General features: G+C 35.3%; 1 protein-coding gene across 3 annotated transcripts in view; it reads right to left on the reverse strand.

Annotated features, from left to right (window-relative positions):
• Positions 1 to 20,331, reverse strand: part of ADGB (androglobin) — a 112,226-nt gene that overhangs the window by 60,162 nt on the left and 31,733 nt on the right. For all 3 annotated transcript variants that reach the window (XM_030499817.1, XM_030499816.1, XM_030499819.1), the window contains exons 10-14: positions 18,019 to 18,113; positions 15,161 to 15,335; positions 14,276 to 14,366; positions 11,353 to 11,497; positions 3,133 to 3,178 (exon numbers count right to left, since the gene is read on the reverse strand). In XM_030499817.1, the coding sequence (XP_030355677.1) occupies positions 3,133 to 3,178; positions 11,353 to 11,497; positions 14,276 to 14,366; positions 15,161 to 15,335; positions 18,019 to 18,113 (552 nt within the window). The remainder of the gene's footprint in view (positions 1 to 3,132; positions 3,179 to 11,352; positions 11,498 to 14,275; positions 14,367 to 15,160; positions 15,336 to 18,018; positions 18,114 to 20,331) is intronic.

Genomic DNA, 20,331 nt, shown 5'->3' on the forward strand with positions numbered 1-20,331 from the left:
AGCAGCACAAGAAACACTTCCTTATAAAGAAAACTTTCAAAATGGTTCAAAATTGAAGTAAATTAAGTTCCCTGTCTCAGTTTTCAGTAAGAAGGGATAGGCAGACTGGCTTATCGGCACAGAGATACAAACCCAGAAATTTCCTGTTTACAGCAGAAATTGCAAGAACTTAACATGTCTCTGGACAAATACTGAAACAGCAAGATTTCTGTGAGATAACATGTAATTGTGGGAATAATGTGATACAAAAAGCAACTTCCACCAGATCCAGTACCTGTACCAATAGAAATTGGAAATCACAGAAAAGCACTTCATCTCGAAAATACAACTGCTTTCTTGTAAAAACAACTCGGAGTAAGTGTAAAGGAACAAACTTTCATTTTACAACAAGACACAAATTATTTGGTTTAAGACAATTTTTTTGTTTTGGTATATTTGCAAAGCTATGATTTCCTACTGTGAGGGCAGTCTAGAGAAAGACAGTGAAGCACTATACTTTTACGAAAACATTTCCTTGCATTTGGTGAACCTCGACAGTGCAAAATCTCAACGGACTGTAGCAGTCTAGTTTAATGAGAATATGTAAAAAGTCTAGTTTAATGAGAATATGTCAAATTTTTTTTTTTTTAAACAAACATAAGAGAACAGAGATTCCTAAACAGAAAGGTTGAAATATTGAAAAGCAATTATTTATCCAGGAAAGGATTTGTTTATATGTGACTTGACTTGTAAAGTAACATTGTTCTCAATAGGAATGTGTTTCAAATCCTCTTCAAGTGAGCAGAAAGAACTTTCCTGACATTACACTATTCATATATTTAACTGTCTAATAACCTGTAACCAAACTCTGAAAAGATAAAGTTATTATCATTCACATGCTTTGCAAAATTGCTTGAACAATTTTTAGCCATGTTAAAAAGTGTATTAAAAAAACCCATACTCATGAATAAAACATTTTTTAAAAGATTTCTCTGTTTCTCTCAGTTTTGGTTCATGATTCATGCTCTCAGATATTCTGTGGAGTTGAAAGACTCATAATGAATCATTTTGAACTAATAGTAATACAAAGTAACTCTCCTAAGCTACAACGCATGGCACAAGGAAAAAGCATTAAAAGATATATTACTAAGCCTCGTTTCCCTATAATTTTTCTTTCTGAATTTCTCCCCTTTTTTTTTTTTTTTTTGGAGGATGGGTTTAGTTACTAATTAATTGAGATATTAAAAGGAATTGTATTATTTAAAGAAAAGCAATCATACTTCTACCACCTAATAAGATCACAGAGCTCCAGTCTTAGAATCCTGTAATGACTAGTAATATTTTCTAAGTAGAGTTGGAATAAATGGATTTTGCATAGAGAAATTACAACATTTGGGTTGAGATGGCCTGGAGACTGTGAAAACAACCTGAGTACAAAGGTTTTTGTTGCAGTAGTAATGTGAACTATTAGTATTAAAGGCCAGAGGATGGAAACATGTCCTTTTCCTTGGTGGTGCTATGGAAGCTTTTCTACGATGGTTATTTCTTGAGTATATTTTTGAATAAGCAGAAAGGATAGCAATCAGACTATTGACATACACTAACTTCAGAATCAATTAATAGTGGCATCTACAAAAATACTCCAAGATCCCAATGTACTTAGGATAGGATTAAAGAGTCATCTACTGCAAACTACTATATTTCTATTAGGTTTTGGCACTGAGCTGTGAGAGAATAACTGAAGCATATATTTCCAGCTCATTAACTTTTAGCATTTCAATACAGTGAGATTCATCTGACTTAATTTTTTACTGTGATGATATTAATAAAAATATCATAGGGATTCATAAGAAAAGACATTCAAACACTATAGTACTTGAAATCATTGTCAGTTCTTAAAAGTATCACCTTAAAATTATATCCTTTTCCTGTAATAAACATATGTTTACCAAATTTGTTTAAAAAATATTTATTAGTATAGGGTTTGGAGAAATATGATTTACATTTGTTTTAAGATAAAAATAATAAATGTATTTTCACTCTTCATTATACTTTTAATGTGACCTAGGGTTTTGTTTGATATGTTTTTTTCCTTCCCCTCTTTTTATAACCTTATCTTGTACTACCCTATTTGGGGGTTACTAGAGATGGTTGATAGGTCTCACATTTTTCCAAAATGAAAAACTGTGGAAATATCTAAACATCTCGGGTAAAATTGCTAGGTTTAATTACTGTAGAAGTTAGGAAGTTGTGCACATGCTTTAACTGAGAGGATATTTATTGTATTTCTCAATTATTGGAAGAGGTGTTCATAGATACATTACACACAACAAAATAAAAATAATAATAATAAAAAAAATTAAAAAAAATAGCATTCTATGCCTTTCCCCCCCATGAGATTCAACCGTCAGAAATTATTAAAAAGCAAACGTGAATTACACAGGCTTCTACACAGACTGAAGTGTTGAAAACCAAAAGATGAGTGCCACATGCAAGAATCATGGTTTAAATAAAGCATGAATTCTATTCACATTTCCCATGTTCTGCTCTGAGATTCCCTTTCAGAACTCTGGTAAAAGGAAAGGTGTTTCTTAGCAGACAGTTTAAGGGGCAGTTCATTGTGCTCTGAGCAAATCTGGTCACTTCTTTTAAAAAGATGGCTCTTACTAACTTCTCACGGCCAAACCCTTAAACATTTACTTAAACAAGTAAGTACTCATTTTGAAAAAATGACTCAGTTTGAATACTCTTCAAATACTAATCTCAGACACATTAAAAAAGTAACATTTACTAAAATGGAAGCTACCCTTTTCTTTTATTTGGGGGGGGGGGGGGGAGTGTAAGTCACAGTGATTAGAAAAAGAACTCTGTGTACAAAATCCAGTGTATTTTACTGGAGAGTAACTTGTGAGAAGTGTTTTCAGAATATGCTTGTTAGGAATTTCTTTAAAAAATCAGGAATTCTTTAATACCAATCTGAAGATTCTACTCTATGTAATTATATGTGCTATTACCAGATCTTGGAAATCTTCTCCTATAAAACCAACACCCATAAATAAATAAGACTATTGATACTTGTACATGAGGATTAACACTGAGGCCAAACAATATGGGAATGGCAGAAGTCTGAATATAAACTTCAAACACACTTACCTTTAGCAGGTGTCTCTGTGTTTTGCTGCCCACTGAGGGTGGTCTCCTATATAGTGGGAAAAAAGACAACAAAACAAACAATGGTGCAATGGTGATTATAATCTTGCATTATTTTGTTAAATACTTGGGTTTGGGGCAGTCCTTCCTGAGATGGAGAAACAAACTAATAAGTTATCTATGTAGTACATATTTTTTTAAAAAGAAAAATAGAAATAATAAATTCACCATAATACCTACATATACATCACCAGATGTATATGTATATACATGTATATACATGTATGATCATATGTATATGATCATAGACAGGCTGATGTTTTTCTAGAGAAGTACATGTGATCTGGAGTCTGGGATAAAAGCTGTTCCTATGCCTACTCCTCTGCTATTAAAAAAGAAGTATGTTCTTTGATCTTACTGTTCTTTGACAATAAAATAAGTTCTATTCTAAGAACTAATTAGTCCTATTCTGGATGAATGCTGTTCTTTTCTATTCTACGTTTCCATTCTTGGAAAGCATATGGAGGGATGCTTTTCCAACAAGCATTTCTTACTGTGATAGAGTACCCAACTGTTGCTGGCAGCAGCATGCCTGACTGCTACAGCATCTTTTTTTTCCTCTATCAGCTGCATAAACAAAAAGTAGCCTGCTCTTTTTTCACATTTTTGGCACGCTTTATCTTGGTCAACCCCATTTCCAAGCTAGAGCTGCTGACCTATTATGAATGCAATATACACTTAAATTTAAAGTCAAAACCAGATTACCCAGCTTTTCAGAAAGCCCACTTACTCAATTTCCAAAGTCAAGGTCCTATAATTTGAGAGATTAAAATCTTAGATACTGATCGAAACGTGTGCCTTTCGACGGCCCTCTTACCTGCAACAAGACATACTCTGCACAAGACTCACTCGTACTTCTTTCCCATTTCCACAGTTTCCAGCTTGTTTCCTATTCAAATGTGGTACTATCATGGGTTAACTGGACTAGCTTTGCCTTTGCAGAGACAAACATTAAAGCCTAAAAAGCCTACTGCAAACAAATTTAGAAGCTTCTTTTCATCCCAGGACTCCCTTTAACAGGATTTGTCATCCATCCCACCATCCAAACTCCTCCTATATACCCATCTTTACATGTGTCAAGAGTACTAATGCTGGAACTGGTAACATTGAACTGGCCAACATCTGGACACACAGAGTGATTTTCCATTCTGCATTTCAAAGAGGAGTTGTGGGAGCTCTACTAACTGGACTTACTTTTATGCTTCCACAATACAATCTAAAACATCTTTTGAGGGGCAGACTGACATAATTTAGAGTCTGAGTAAGTTTAACTGGACGGCTGGCCTCAACAGTACCTAAAGCTTGCACAAGGTGATTGTACTGCAACTCCAGGTCTGCCTCAACTCTCCTATTACAGACTACTATTGCATACGTAACATGAAGGGACCTGTAAAATGCTTCCTTAGACGAAAGCCTTACTGTTTTCTACTTCAATTCCTAGCTGCAGTAAGTCTTCCTGCAGCATTCATTCCACAGGACGGCCACAGGCCCAGAATGTCAGAATTTTAGGTGTTTGATCTTCTCTTAAGTGAATAAGCTACGCGTTTAAGATTCTCTGTCCCAAAATAGGAAGTACCAAATAATTTAACATTTATAATTTAACTGCAGTATTGTTTATTGAGAGAATTTTAAAATCCCATCTTTGCACAGTGCAAATCCTAAATTCTATTCCAAATCCGGCATGGGTTTTTTAAAGAATGCTCATGAATCAAAGCTGAGACAGATATAATATAAACGGCAATTAAGAGAAAAATGCAGACATTGTTGAAATTGTTAACAGTTGGGTGAACAATTTGGTATTCGAAATATATTATGTCTTACATGTCCCTTTTTAGATTAATTTCTTGCTTTTCCAGGGCAAATGAGCCGAAAAGGACACAATATGATTTTGCAATTGCCCGTGCACTTCAGCTCCTGCTTCCAGACTTCTGTACGGTGCAAAACAAAAGGCAAGCTCTGATCACTTGTCATGTGACACTGACAATCACACCTCAACAATTGGGTTTGAAAAATCTCTAGTAATACATGGACTATCCCTCTCCCCTTTAAATTGGGACTTCAAACGCATGCATGCACAGAGCTGTCATATTTCTACATGGGAGTCTACAATTTGCAAGATTCCAATATTGCCAAATTTCTTGTAGGAGTCACAGCATTTACCAATTAGGTACATGTCAACATTACCAAGCTTCTTGAAATCATGGGCATGTCCAAAGTATAAAATGTACCAGATCTACTGTACAAGCCTTGGAGACTGTAATGTTTGCACCACGAGTCTAGCACTTTCTGCCAGACTTACTGTTCATGGACAGTACACGACCCATGCTTCTAGTACAGACATGTGGCAGCTTACTATACGGCTACTTTGTTGGTATTAACAGCTGGCAGCAAGAAGGCCTGGAGAGATTTATGAAATCCTCAAAAGCCGCTTCAACAGAATTTCCATTAAAGAAGAACATACCCTGGAAAATCTGGATGATTAGTAATGTTACTTTAGCCAGTTTGATCTGTGAAAGCAATCTAATGACACCTGTGTAGAAAGTCCTGTAGACTCATTTACTCAAGTTTCTGGAGCACAAACATAATATAGTCAAAAGCTGTCTGCTTCTCTAATGGCATGGGATGTGTCTATTACCTAAACCTCACCAATTCTGAGACAACTGGGAGTGTCAAGGAAGTTCTCTTTCTGTTATGCTATTGCCTCAGCTATAGCGACTAAGACGTTGGCACAAGAAAGAGAAACTAAAGGCATTTTTCCTCCTTAATGAACACACATTGTCTGAAAGGTCAGCTCTGCTGCCACAGTATCTGATAAAGAAAAAAATAAAAACAGACTTGAATCCAGCTGTGAAGCATGAAAGGCTGCACACAGTTAGAGAGTCAGGGAGAATTCATTTACTTATTGTTATTCCTGCAATCAATGGGAAATCTGAACGCAAAATGTGAACAAAATTTACTGATTGACTTCAAAATCTAATTTATAGTCTATTATGTTTTATAATCATTAATGCATAACTTTAAAAATAATGATAATTCATAAATTTATAGCTATCTTGTACCTGATATTTTTATAAAACCAGTATCATTTTCTATTGTAGAAATTATGCATGGCAAAACTTTTCATACCAGTTTTTCTGTAAAAAACACCAGTCATCTTCCTAAAATAAGTTCTGTGGATATAACTGCAGGCGAAGGAATAAAGCTTCAAATACATTATTAAGATTAAAAATACATTTTAAATCTACCTCCAAAATGACAAAAATGACCAAAATATTCCAGATCCAACCCTGTATTAAATTTCTAAGTTTCATGTTGACCCGAGAGTTATATCATGTATGGGTTTTGCATCTATAGTCACTTAGACACAATCTTTGTTACCTACTCCCGAGTCACTGTTTTCACTAAATGGAAAATCAGTTCTCATTGTAGCTGTGATGTGGGAGAAAGTAACAGAGGTGGCTTTTGAAAAAAGGCAGTGGAACAAAAGAACAAACAACTGCAAAGCAGTACACAGACTGAGGTATAGGAATTGCTTAAAAATACTGGATTACCAACTCTGTTCCTTTTTATTCCGTCTCTAATGTTGGAACTGTCCCAGTCTGTATAAACAAGTAGATATTTCTGGGCCAATAGGGAAGATTCTCTATAGCACAAATGTCTAAATGGAGGTCCCTCTTCTCAAATCCCTCTTCTAATTCATGTGCCTCATATCTCGTGTATACTTTTTTTTTCCTGAAAAAAATAAGCAAGGAATTTTCTTTTTGTGCAGACTGAATAATTGTCAAAACTGTAAAATTTGTACAGAAAACACAATTTTTTATTTTCTTCCTAGCCCTCCTGTTGACTTAATACAAATTCACTGGGCTTATGAAATATATCATAAGAAGGATTAGAATGAGGGTAAGAAAAAGCTTTTTATGACACAACAGTCTGGAATGTTTATGGGGAACATGCAAAAAGCAAACAACAGAGGGTGCAAACTAAAGAGACTGACACCAGCTGTAAATCAGAAGTTAAGACTGACCTTGCACATATAAAAGGATGGCACTGAAGTAAGAAAAATGAAGAAAGAACAAGTGTACTGTGTTTATGTCACTGGGAGAGAGCAGCAATTTTAATCCTTCTGCTCTAGAAAGTAGCATTGGCAAGGAGCTTGGCACTGAAGAAGCCACGAAGAGAAATCAAGAGTGTTCTGCTTAGGATTTCTGAATACAGCAATCAGGTAAGTCTATTAAAATATATAGCAGCCACTGCAAATTCTGATGGTAAACATATTTGGATTAGATTTTTGTTCCTTTGTTACTGTTCAACATTTCCTGAAACAGAATGTAAAGAGCTTTCTTTTCAACAAAACTGGATATTATTTGTATTAAAGAATTCATCACAGTGAAGAATATTCAAGTAGGCTTTTGAATGACAGAGCTCCAAGGAAACACTATTCCAGGATATTTTTCTCAAAAGTTTGTCAAAATTACTGTTCCAGAAAGCTGCAAGCTGCTGTGCAATTTACGTATGATGACCTTTTTGCCTTTTTCCTGACCACAAAAATGGATAAGGAAAACAAGTGAAACCAAAAATCAAGTTCTGAAAACCTTCTAGTTCAGGAAGCCATTATTCCACAAATAATCTTCTCCAGCCAAATGGAACATGCACATTTCAACATGCCTTACGCATAAAAATTGCTTACCTTCCTATTGAAGAAGAATAAAAGTGAGCCTTTTCATTAAAGAACCGGGCCCTATTTTCTGGAGTTTTAAAACCACAAAAAAACCCCCAACCCAATCACAAAACGCATAGCAGTGTGATTCAAGATCAATTTAACTACTGAAAATACATATTTTTAAAGATTCTTTTCCTAATGCACATCCACAAAGCTTTCAGAACTGTAAAATAATAGCGAATGGGAAACTTGGAGCAAAAAAAGTTTGAAAAATTCAATACTAAAGCATTTCTGTTCTTTGGCATGAGCAATTTGGGGACATGAAGGATACCATGCCTTTCAACTTAAGAAAGTACATCCAGCTCCTAAAATTTTAACTTTCACTTATCACTAGTCTCTGTTTCTGTGACAACAGACCTTAGGAACTGTGAATCAGATATTCACTGATGTAACTTCATACAGTTTACATCCGAGTGAACTGAAATATGCCAATTTAAACCTGCTGAGCATCTGGCACAGCAGCTGATTGAATTTCAGTCAGCTTAAAGCATACAACTGCTGTATCCCAATGATATACTAAATCTATATTAAACGTTTTAAAGCAGACATCTCCTGAATAGCAGTTGCACAGTTTAAACGCAAAGTTATTCACACTTGGTATACTACAATACAAAATTATAGAAATTAGCAATAACTTAGTGATTTGTAGATATCAAAGTTTTTCTTTCAGTGCTTGCTTTTTTAATCACTAACTGGTTTAAAAAAAAAAAAAGTAGTATAGGTGTATATTGTTATTTCAAGTTTTAAAGCTATGGAAAGACAGCTCTCCCACAATGAATCTCCCAGAGGTATCCACATAATTTTGTTGATTAAAAGACTTAATATGTGAAAGACTGTTCTGCAAGTTATTTGCTTTTGCATTCCATCCAAATGCAGTCCTATTTACATACTGCAACTATTAATAGGCATAGCATTTTGCAGCTGAGATTTAAATTGAGGCAAAAGTAAAGTTCCAGTGTAAGTCAATTAGCTGCTCGTGACTTCTTACATTTCATGTCTGAATCAGACTGCCCTCAGACTATGTCACATTCATGTCTTCTTCCAACCATTTCAGCTTTATCAATGTCTCTCTCTTTTGTATTTTCTTACTTGCCTTTGCCTCTTTTTGACTGCATGTCCTACTGTGACAGACCAGCTTTCTACAATCATGCTTCTTACATTCTTGGACTAGGAAAGAGAATCAAAGTGATGTTCCAAACTACCTTTATGCTTCTAGCACATAAACGTCTATTAAGATGTAACTAACTCAATCTGTGTTTGTACAGCTAGAGAGACTGAAGTTATGCAACCAATAATTATTATATATTGTACGATGCCTCTTACAGCTCTTTATTACCTTGCTGCATTTGTAATGATTTTCCTAAGTTGCAATTTTTAAAAGACTTTTAAAGATGAAGTACTAATGAAGTACTAATTAGACTATTGTAAAATGCACACAAAATTCAAAATAGCTAAAGATATATTTTATTGCAAAGAATTTTCCTTCACTACTCAATTGCCTTATTTTAAAATCATAAATACCCAATAACTACATGCTCACACGTACATTTTCTATACACACAATAGATAAAGAATGATTTAAAACAAGTGAATTTAACAACTGAAATATAAAAATGGCATAAGAACACACTCTGAAGAGGAAACATGTAAATAGGTGCTCCAAAAATTACACAGAAAATTACTGCCCTTTCACTTCAAAATTTACCACACTATATTTTGTTTTCTTTGTTCATGAAGATATCTCATGGCATACTATTCTTAACTTTATGTCTTTGGTCTTCAAGCACATTTTATAACCCAACAGGCAATCACTCTACATCAACCAAATACCGCAGGTGTAACCCCGAAGTATATTTATCAGTTTGACCCAGAAAAGGACAGCAGAAATTTTGAAATAATTAAGTCATCTTTACTACATGATTCTGTGGATTAGGACTTTGTTGCTGTTTCTCCTTTATGCAGAACTAGGATATAGGTTATTTTAAATTATTTTCTATATTGTAATCTAATATTGAATGTAACGGATATGAAAGAAGTAGTCACTCTTTACTTGGGATAGAAATGTAGAGGGGAGAATTGTAGGAAACACAAGTTGAAACTACATCTTCCCCCCAGTATAATAGGTTTACTGAATCAGATCCAGATTTTTAGCGCATCTTCATTGAAAGCATTTGTATGTTGCCTAGATTGCTCTTTCCCCTCAGTTTTTTTAATGCGAAGAAAAGAAATGCTATTAGATGCTCTTATGTGCAGTGTTTGCTGCAGTAAGTACAACATTGAAGAGATACTGGTGCTGCCATGTTGGGTTATTTTGTAGGTGTTGAGCAAATAAAATAACTTCAGTGGAGCTCTGTTTGTTTGTTTGAATATTTAAGTCTCTATTTCTCTATGTTTTGAATTATTTCCCTATACAAAATATTTTACACGAAATAGCATAGTGTCCAGAAACTCTTTGAAAGTATGCTTTTTTCTCTGTTCAACATTTCAGATTTGAATAGAAGCAGCATTTTGTTAAAGGTTTACTTAAAAGCAGACACTGTTGGTAGCACATGCACATACCAATTAAAAAACAAAAAACAAAACCACAACAAACAAAAACCAACCAAACAAAAAAAACCCCTCAAACACAAAACCAAAAACCCACCAAAAAAAAAATAAAAAAAATCCAAAACCCCACAAACAAACAGATAAAAACCTCAAAACAGTAGTCACAACTGCCCAAAGTCACCTGAGTAGTCAGAGTAATGTCCTACTGAACTTCCGTAAGATTCATCTTATCTATCTTGGAAAATTACAATGGAGATTTCTAACTAGTAACTAGCTTTTTCTTGGGTAGCTTGGACAACCTGTGGTCAGCATGCTGCATCTAGTGAACCTGTCTGGAGCAATGTCATGCTCTCATGGTGTTGCCCAGGAAGCCTTTGGGTTTAGTTTATGGCTGAGGATTTCCTCAGAAGGCAAAGCTTCTGAAATTTAAGACCAGGCAAACTGAGCATTGAAACCTTAATTCTTTTTCTAGATCTACCCTAGGTACATCCTTCACTTCAGCTGAAGTACACTAACAGTAACATTAATCCATGAGGTATCATTTATTTATAAGGATCCCTGACTATCTTCTTAAGATTCTCTCATAAAATTTATTTTAAAGAGTAAAGCCAAAATATTTCTTAGTGTTAGCAACAAGACTTTTAGAATTTGAGGAATAAATCATTAAAAAATAAGGTTAAAACAAAAAGCGACATGAAAGATCTCCCACCCAGCACACATCAATATAACTAAAAATTGGAAAGGGCAGGGAAGTTACTTAATTAGTGGGGAAAAAAGCTTACTGAGAAGTCTTTAAAACCCTATATTTCAGTAGTAAGTATTTTCTGTTTTGTCTTTCACTATCCTTTGGAATATAAAACTAGGCCAAGTTAAAACAAAATTTGGAAAATTATTACCTGAGAATCATCTTCCGCATTTGAGTGTCTCACACTTTGATTCATATCCACATTACTGTCTCTCACATTTTCATCACTTTCAGTAACAGAAGGCAGACGGGATAGAGAATCAAATCCTTTTTTGAGGGCAGACTGTGGAAAGCGGCTAAATAATAAAAGAAAACTCAAACACTTTAATCCATACATTTACTTTCAAATGACAGTCTTCGTAACTAATATTCTTAACAGAATTTTGTCAAAATAATTTGTGACTCCTTCATTTTACAGCCTAGTAGGGCAGCACAATATCTATATATGCTTATCTTTCTTACCATTACTGGCTTCGCACTACACACATATCTATGCTCAAGAGACCTGAACTAACCTATCCTCTTAACTAATCCTCAAGAAACCAAAACCCAAGCCAGCTGAGAAAAACTAGATGGTAATGCTGGAAGTGAATAAATTGCCATGGCCCCTAGATAAGAAAAAAAAATAATAATGTGGACTAGTTAAATGGGGGGGGGAGGAAGTGTCAGAATAATTTTTGTCTTTTCCCTCAGAATGGGTCTCCATAGCTACCAGACAGATAAAACACACGATAACCAAGGAAACCTGTGCAAGGCCTATTCTGGTTATAGCAAAAGAAAGCTCTGCTGCTGACTTCAGTGAAGGCAGAAGTAAAAACTGATGGAAATACAAATAACTCTTTTCTTGTTAAGTGAACTGGGAGAACAAGATCAAAACAATGTTGCACACATGCCAATTAGACATAAATGTGTAATTGTGTTATTGCAGCAATAAAGAACAAAGAAAAATGTAAGCGTGTGTTATCTAGCCCCCTTCTTAAGACTGAGATAATGAAATATCAAGATCTTTAGCAGTAATGCAGTAACAATTATCTTGCCTTTGAGTGTTTCAAAATATTTTATTAGAATTAAAGCAAGAGATTAAAAACTGGTTCAGTCCCAGTTGTGTATCTGAGTCTCTTATGTTATTTAGGCAGCTACATTACTTTAATGAAATGCTAATACTTGCTATGTATTTCTGGTTACTACCTGTTAATTAAATCACAAGACATTAAATTAGCTCATTGTCATGGAAACTTAGCACATTAAACAAACTGTCCTTGACAAAATGGAGTAAGTTGACCATGAAGAAATCTATTAAAGATGAAAAAAACTATATAAAAATATGGTAACATGCAAATAAGGGAACATCTTACTTATTATTCTCTTATTCTTTTAATGGATATTGCTTAGAGCATTTTTATGTATGTCTACTCCTACTATTTAAAAACAAAGTAATTTAACATATTTTTAACCAACAAAATGCAACTTTATCAGCAAAACAATATACCCAGAATATTCCAAGTTAATTCCTTCCATTGAAAAATGCTGTTCAATAACAAAAAAACCCCAACCCAAACTGGTTTCTTATCAACCCATCCAATCATGATCATCAAAATGTGGAAACTGCCATATAATTTGTGCAGTTTACTTAGAGATGTACTTAAAAAAAGATGTACACACCTTAAAAATGATACACACCTCCAACAGTTTACAAATTGTTGTTGGACTCATTCCCAAGAAAATAAATACCCTCCAAAATAACATAAAACTTTTGGTGCTCACTTGGTATGTGATATATGCAATGCTTCCTCTGTCAAGAGTTCAGCCAGAATAAAAGAGAGGATATTAATAATTCTAGCAGTTGTTGATCAAATGTTCAACATCATCAGCCGAAGCCTGACAGAAAAGCATTATGCAGTGGGTCATAGGAAAAAAATCCAAGGCCCTGATACACTTAATGATAATCCTTCTTTTCTTGTCAGTAAGCAAGTATTGCTGAATATGATAATATGCTGCATATTATAATATGCTGAATATTCAATGCTGACTAGAAGTCATGTATACATCGATTTCTGAAACTTCTTCTCTAAGACACCCTGTATAAATACCCTGGTTTTCAAGGGTTTACAGGACTTCCAGTCTTTAACACAAGGCATTTATACAAAGGTGTGTCCTGAGAATGAGCTTCCTCACCTGAACTCTCAGGCTTCTTGTAACAACTATAATGAACAGAGAACAGCCTGTTTTATTCATAAAAATTAATTGCTGCGTGCCAAGTATGTGATGCCCATGAAAGTACTGACTGGCCAGTCAATGACTTCCTTGTTATGTGCAAGAATTGAAAAGGACCGGTAGTTTGAGGAAAAATTAGAAAGACATCAAAGAATATTCCTATTTCCAGTGGAAGCGATCTATTGAATATTCATTGGGCCTACTGAGTAGAGAAACTGGCAGTGTTTTTGCCTGACAGAGCTCCCTGCTTTTCGATGTCAGATGCCCCGAGTAGTTTGTGTCCACCTAGGGGACTGCCCACACAGGGTGTGACAAGTAGGGACCACCCCTCAGGTGTATGCATGTCCACCTCCTAGTGGGCTTTCTCACGGGCATGTAGATTAGCAGATTGCAGGGAACAGCATATAAAGTTTATAGCATCCCAGCCTGCATCTCCAACAGAAGGTGTGTGCAAACAGAAGAACCTGCATGCCTAAATGAGAAGGTGAGCTTGTAACCCTCAGTGCCAGGAGAGCATATAATTGCATGGGTATGCTTCTGTGCGCATGACTAGAAATTCTTGGGATTAGTTACAGAAAGGTGTTCAGAAGTTTGGAGGTGTTTGTCAACATTTTGTAAGCATCCAGAATAGTGGTTTATCTGTTATATTGCTGACACTGATCCTAAATGTACAGTTCACTGACTGCCAATTAATTATGTGATATCAAGAAATCAATAGAATCCTCTGATCCTGATGTGTCTTCAACTATATAATCTGACCAGTTTTTCCCTGTGACAGAAGTAAACATATGCCATTGCACTTTCACAGTCAAATGGAGCAACAATACAAAGCTAATGCTGAAACTACACTGAATACTTACATGTCTGTGGGTATTGTAATAACATTCAGTTTGTAATTCAAAAATAGGCTAGCAATCTCAACATGTTCTTCAGGTTCCTTTACCATAGACACTGGAAAAAAGCAACTTGTTAAATATATATTCCCAAGAAATTTTTAACACTTGACCTTTGCCAAATAATTTCCATAGGGGATTCATCACCCCTAAATAATTCTTGAAATATCATAGCATACACTTGAATGGAAGATAACAACCAGGGGTGGCTTTAGGAGACATATTATTAAAAAAAAAAAAGTGCTCAACACTCCAATCCTCAGCCTGCAAGGTATTAAAGTATGCTTAACCTATGTAAGGTTATCAACTTAGCTTAGAAAAACTATGGCAGCACACTGCTAATTTCCTGTTTATCCCATTATATATTGCTAGCATGTCTGTAACACTTTCATATTCAAGGCATCGCGTGTCATTCATTTAATTCCATTGTGCAGTACAGACAAACCCAGGAACAAGTTTACCTCTAAAACTATGAGTTGTTGCAGCGGGACTCGTCACATGACGAGTGTTCAGAAAGGTGTTCAGAAGCTTTCATAGCTCTGCATGAGAGAGCTTCTGCACTGTTTTGATAACAGTCCCTCTTCATTTTCTGAAGTAGAGTGCTTTTTTAGCCTGAAATTTAGACACTTCTCAAAGTGCTTAAGAAATAATAGGGCTAAAGGGAAGTAAAACAAAATTGTTAAAAGAAAAAAAAAAAAACACCAACCAACCAACCAAAACCAAACAAGTAATCCCTAAGGAAGTTCCATTGAAATTAAGCTAGAAGATGATAAATATGGCCCTGGAAATTTATATATTTGTAATAATTAAAATGTAATTACACATTTATTTTGGAGGTTTAAGCAGACAAACCTTGGGGTTCAGATGACACAAGAGTTTCCTTTTTCTGACGGAAAAGCTTCCAACGAGGAACTGGTGGTGGTTGTGGTGGTGCTACCAGAGGACAGGACCTCGTTCTAGTGATTAGGACAGGATGGCTATATATGTGGGAAAGCCCATACTGCCTCAGTTTCTCTGAAGAATCAGCCTATAGAAACATGGAAAAATAATCTGGCTGGGTCACACCTCCTTTCTCATAGTATCTCTCTGACAGAAAAGAACAGTATGCACACAAAAGCATCTAACAGCTTGGATAACGAAACAAAAATAGCTCACCTGACAAGGCTATCCAAAAACATTTTAATTAGAATTTGATATTCAGCAGAAAAAGTATAATTGAATACTCATAAGTGTTTACATATATTTTACTTTTTTTAGATTCATCACTCCTTTCAACTTCTTTATATAACCAAATTCTTTTAGGTGCTACAGAAAATATACATGTGAAGCAGAATTAATATGTAAAACAACAGTGACAACATTTTGTTTTAAATAAACATATTTTAAAACTTTTTCCAAGGGAGGAAGTCCTTACTTCATGCTGAATTTATAAATCAGCAGAATTCTAAAAGCAACTGGTCCTTTAGATAACTTGTGAAATCTCCATAAAGTAATATCAGTTTGAACCAATACATCATTAAACTTTTTATCTGCTGGCTAATTTAAAGAGCATATTAAAGGCACTGCAGTTGACCTGTATACCAAAGCCTTTAGCAACAGACTTAAGAGCAATTTTAGATGTGGACATTGAGTGGTGCTCTTTGCATTAAAATAATAATGGTGTAGTGCTTAACATTTTTCATCACTGAAAAGTCTTTTACAAGATTTGTACATCCTTTGTATTTTAAAAATACACCTACTTTTACTTGCTAAATAAATCACACATAATTCAACTCCTTAACATGCTCATCAGCAAGGCTCTGATTGCTCCTGCTCATTGTCAAATGTTCCTGAGGTTCTACGTTTATGAACTTTGCCGAGAAGGATGTAGATGTAGTTGTGGTTGTCAGTTATTTCAAGGGAGAGGCTCAAATTTAACATACTAAGGTTGCCTAGGGAAGTTGTGGCTGCCCCATCCCTGGAAGTGTTCGAGATCAAGTTGGACGGGGCTTTGAGCCTGGTCTAGTGGAAGGTGTCCCTGACTGTGGCAAGGGGGTTGGAACCAGGTGATCTTTAAGGTCCCTTCCAACCTAAACTATTCTATGATTCTATGAAGGTATACAGGCAACGTAACAGTCTCATTTGACCTCTGAATTTATAAAGATATATTACAGGAGTGGTGACTGGGTACACACATATTCAAGCAACTTAAAAATGCAATCTAAAACATCCGAGATTAGAAAGGATTTTGAAGACTACCAATTAGGTGCCATAAACAAGAACTTGTCAGCTGCTGAGTAGGAGACACACTTGAATGACTCAATTATGGATTTTTTTCATTTTATTTCAGCAAACTTAAGGCAATTAAGTTCAAGACACATCAATCCAAGGACATACACACTAGAAAGCAAAACTAGAAGGGATACTGCAAAAATTCTGGAGGGAAATTCTGGCACAACTGCAGTAGACGATAAAATTTCCTAGAAATTTAGGAAGCAACGATTATGCCAATGAATCCACCCTTCAAAACTTTAATTATTTCTATCAATCTAGTATATCTCAGCTCTCAAAGAAAACTTGAAAATGGGCTTTTTTTAACCCGCAAGAAATCCACTACACTTCTATATTTAATTTCTGTCAACTTCCATTTTTCTATCAGTCTTTACTAAAACACTGGTTTAGACACATAGAGTCCATCTGCCTCATCCTGTTTGGTCTGTAATGCCTCTCTTTCAGTAACCTCTATACCCTCACAGACTGAAGCCAAGTTAGAGACTCAAAGCAGGAAAGATATAACCTTATGTCACTGTTTCTAGTTTGCTTTCTGATGACTAGCATTACTTCTTATGAGCAAAAAGACACTATTGTCTGAGACCTTCAATTTAAATAAATAAATAAATAAAATCACAGAGAAAGAGCTAGTCTTCAAAACAGCATAAAATACACAGCACAATTTGCAAAAAGAAAATAGTGCAAGAATTAAGAGCAGTAAAGCATAACACCTGCAAACCATTTCTGGAGATTTCTTTCTTCTATGAAGCCTATCAGTTTCCTGAGGAGGCAGCTTAAATTTTAATGTTCTAATTATGGTAAATCTGATTTAAATGTATAAAAAACTAAATCTAATTAATAATCAACTCAAGAAAGCCAGCTCTGGCATTATAAATAGCTTTCTGTAGAGTGTCAGTGACTAAGTGGAAATTTAAGCATTGTTTTTACCCCAGCTGCATGAAGTGCTGCACTCTCTCCAGCTGCTTTCACCAGCTACAACACTAATGATAGAAATGGATATAAACATGCTATTTCTTACAGAACAACATATCAGCAAATGTGTATCAGCGAAGTCATTAATTTTAGTCTTAAAAAAAAAAAAATTAAAATTCATGTTTTTCAAGTAACCCTTAAAATAATTAGTCTTTCCATTCGGAAGTATCTCATCATGATGCATTTTCTAGTCCCCATCAAGACTCTCCCAAGAGAGTTCAGCTCCTCAGATCCAGAGGAAAGTGGAGTAAAACTGAAAAAATGAGCAGGCTGTGGCAGGAAAATGTAGAAAATGTACAATCAGAATACAGAAGTACCAAAATATAAATTTAACTGATAGTCATTACCTAGTGACTATTTCACTATATTGACTTTATTATTTTTGTTACAATATAGTTGCTACAAAATGAAACTTCCTGATAATAAAATAAGTAATGCTTTCCTGTCCTGAGAGCATAGAATCTTACCATCTGCTTTAATGAAAAAACATCCTTTTCAAACAAATGTAGTGGTATACAGCCAGCATACACGACCATTTCTGGCTGGGTTGGCACAGATGATTCTACAGAGAAAACATCAACATGTTTTAGAACAGCATAAACAGTAAATAAATGTTGTTATACCTCACCCTAACTTATTCTGCTCTCTCTGCCTCATTTTTGTTATTTTCTTTGTCCAACTCTGTTATTTCATTTGAAACAAGAGCTCATTGTAAAGTATTTGGAAGAGAAGCCATAGATGGCAAAACCACGTTGTTTTAATCCTTACCTATTTAGACCATCAACAACTTTTGCATATTTTAGTTCTTTCACACAAATGAATATGAGAAACTACAACTTAGAAATGCAATAGGTCAGAGGTCATTGTTGTTCTGTTTTTCTTTGGATTTTAATAATACTAGATACTAGCATGAAGAACACAATACACATCATCTGGGTAGATGAAATAAAAACATACTGATTGGTCAATACTACCTAAAGGCTTCTCACCAGTGAAAGCAAAGTTTTATCTTATCAACAAAAGGATCAAAAGCCAGAGCCCTGGCCACTCCTAGCAATGGATATAACGAATAAGATTAGTTTGAGAATCAGAGTACTTGTAAAGCAGGGTTATTGCTCTTACTTCTGTCAAGGAGATGGAAAAATAAAGGTAATGTCAGCTGCTTCTGAAAGCGTGAGGGGGTGACCACAGAGCTCTTACCCCACACTCCCTACAGAAGCTTGTTTTCCTGTAATTCTGCCATAGGCAAGGCATAAAGCAGAGGCATGTTCACTTTGTTACTCCTAGAAATCTGTTTTACTGGGCAACCACGCAAGCATCTCATACCTGTACCTGTGGAAGAAGCTATTGTTGATTCCTTAATGATGAAGAGAGATCAAGGTTGGCTGGCTGACAGCCAGTTCACTCATGCTGAATGGAAATTAAGTCTAAAAAATTTAATAGTAGAAATATAGGTCTAAAAGCTCAAAAAGAAGGATATTTATTTCTCTTTGTTGTTCCTTAGTCATCTAAGAAAGTGTGTGAAGACAGGATCTCAGCACAGAGGTTGTGAAAAGCAGCACACCTGTTTTTCATTAGAATGTTTTGCCTTTGTTCCCTTAAGCTCCACCTCAAATACAGGATAATTACTTCCTACGTTTACTAAGAATGCAGCTGGAAGTTCCTCTAAGAATAGGTATTTTCTGTGAAATTGAACAAAACAATGCTGTCTGCATACAAAGAAAGAAGTGAAAGGAAAATAAAAGGGAAAAGAAAGGAAAAGGAAAGATAGGCAAGTGACTGGAAAATACAATTTATCAGACTTAAAACTGATTTATTTAGAAGGGACACAAGAATTTTTTCTTAAAAAAGTAAGCTATCTTTGCGTCTTATATATTCTTCCAGAAATTCAGTTACTCAAATATAAGGTGGTGGTAAGTCAGAGTTTCTTTCCAGTGGATTCTTAGTATTTCCCACTGCACATCTGTGATTCCCGTGTTAATCACAGCTGTTGTCTTAGCTGTGGTTTTCAACTTCTCCAAAAGCAAGGCTATAATCTAGGTTTGATCTCAGTCCCTGCTGACATATCTGATCTGTTACAAATACAGTAGTGGAAGCTATCATGTCCTACACATTACAGAAAAGTATATGCCACAAGGCACACCGATCTCATTGCCTGTGAGAAGTATTTCTCGGTTAAAAGTATTCCATCAAATACCAGGTGGAATGTAAAGCTGTCATATTCAGTCCAGATGGGTTGTGAAATAAAATGTCCGCAGAGCAGACAATAAACAGCAATGAACAGATTATTAGAGCATGCAAATGATTAACCAGGCACACCATATTCACTTCAATAATACTACTACAATACTAGAAAGATTTGGTACATTATGGCAGTACCTTTTAAAAATATTGTATTATTTGATCCTTTTTTACTGTACAAAAAATGATGACGATGTATGCTCTTCAGTGCAACCTGTATGGTGCTGTGGTTTAGGTATGTGACCAAAACAGTGTTGATAACACACAAGTGTGTCAGCTATTGCTCAGTAAGGCTCACAGAACATTAAATCCTTCTGTTTCTCATTCTTCTGCCCCAGCAAGTATGCTGAGGATGGACAAGGGGTTCAGTCCTGACCCAAACTAGCCAAAGGGGTATTCCATATCACAACACATCATGCTCGGCAGAGCAGCTGGGGTGTTTTCTGCTCAGAGACAGGCTGGGCATCAGTCATTGGGTAGTGAGCAATTGCATTGTGCGTCACTTGTTTTGTACATTCTAATATCATTATTATATTTTA

This window comes from Strigops habroptila, chromosome 10 (genome assembly GCF_004027225.2).
Source record: "Strigops habroptila isolate Jane chromosome 10, bStrHab1.2.pri, whole genome shotgun sequence".
NCBI lineage: Eukaryota > Metazoa > Chordata > Aves > Psittaciformes > Psittacidae > Strigops > Strigops habroptila.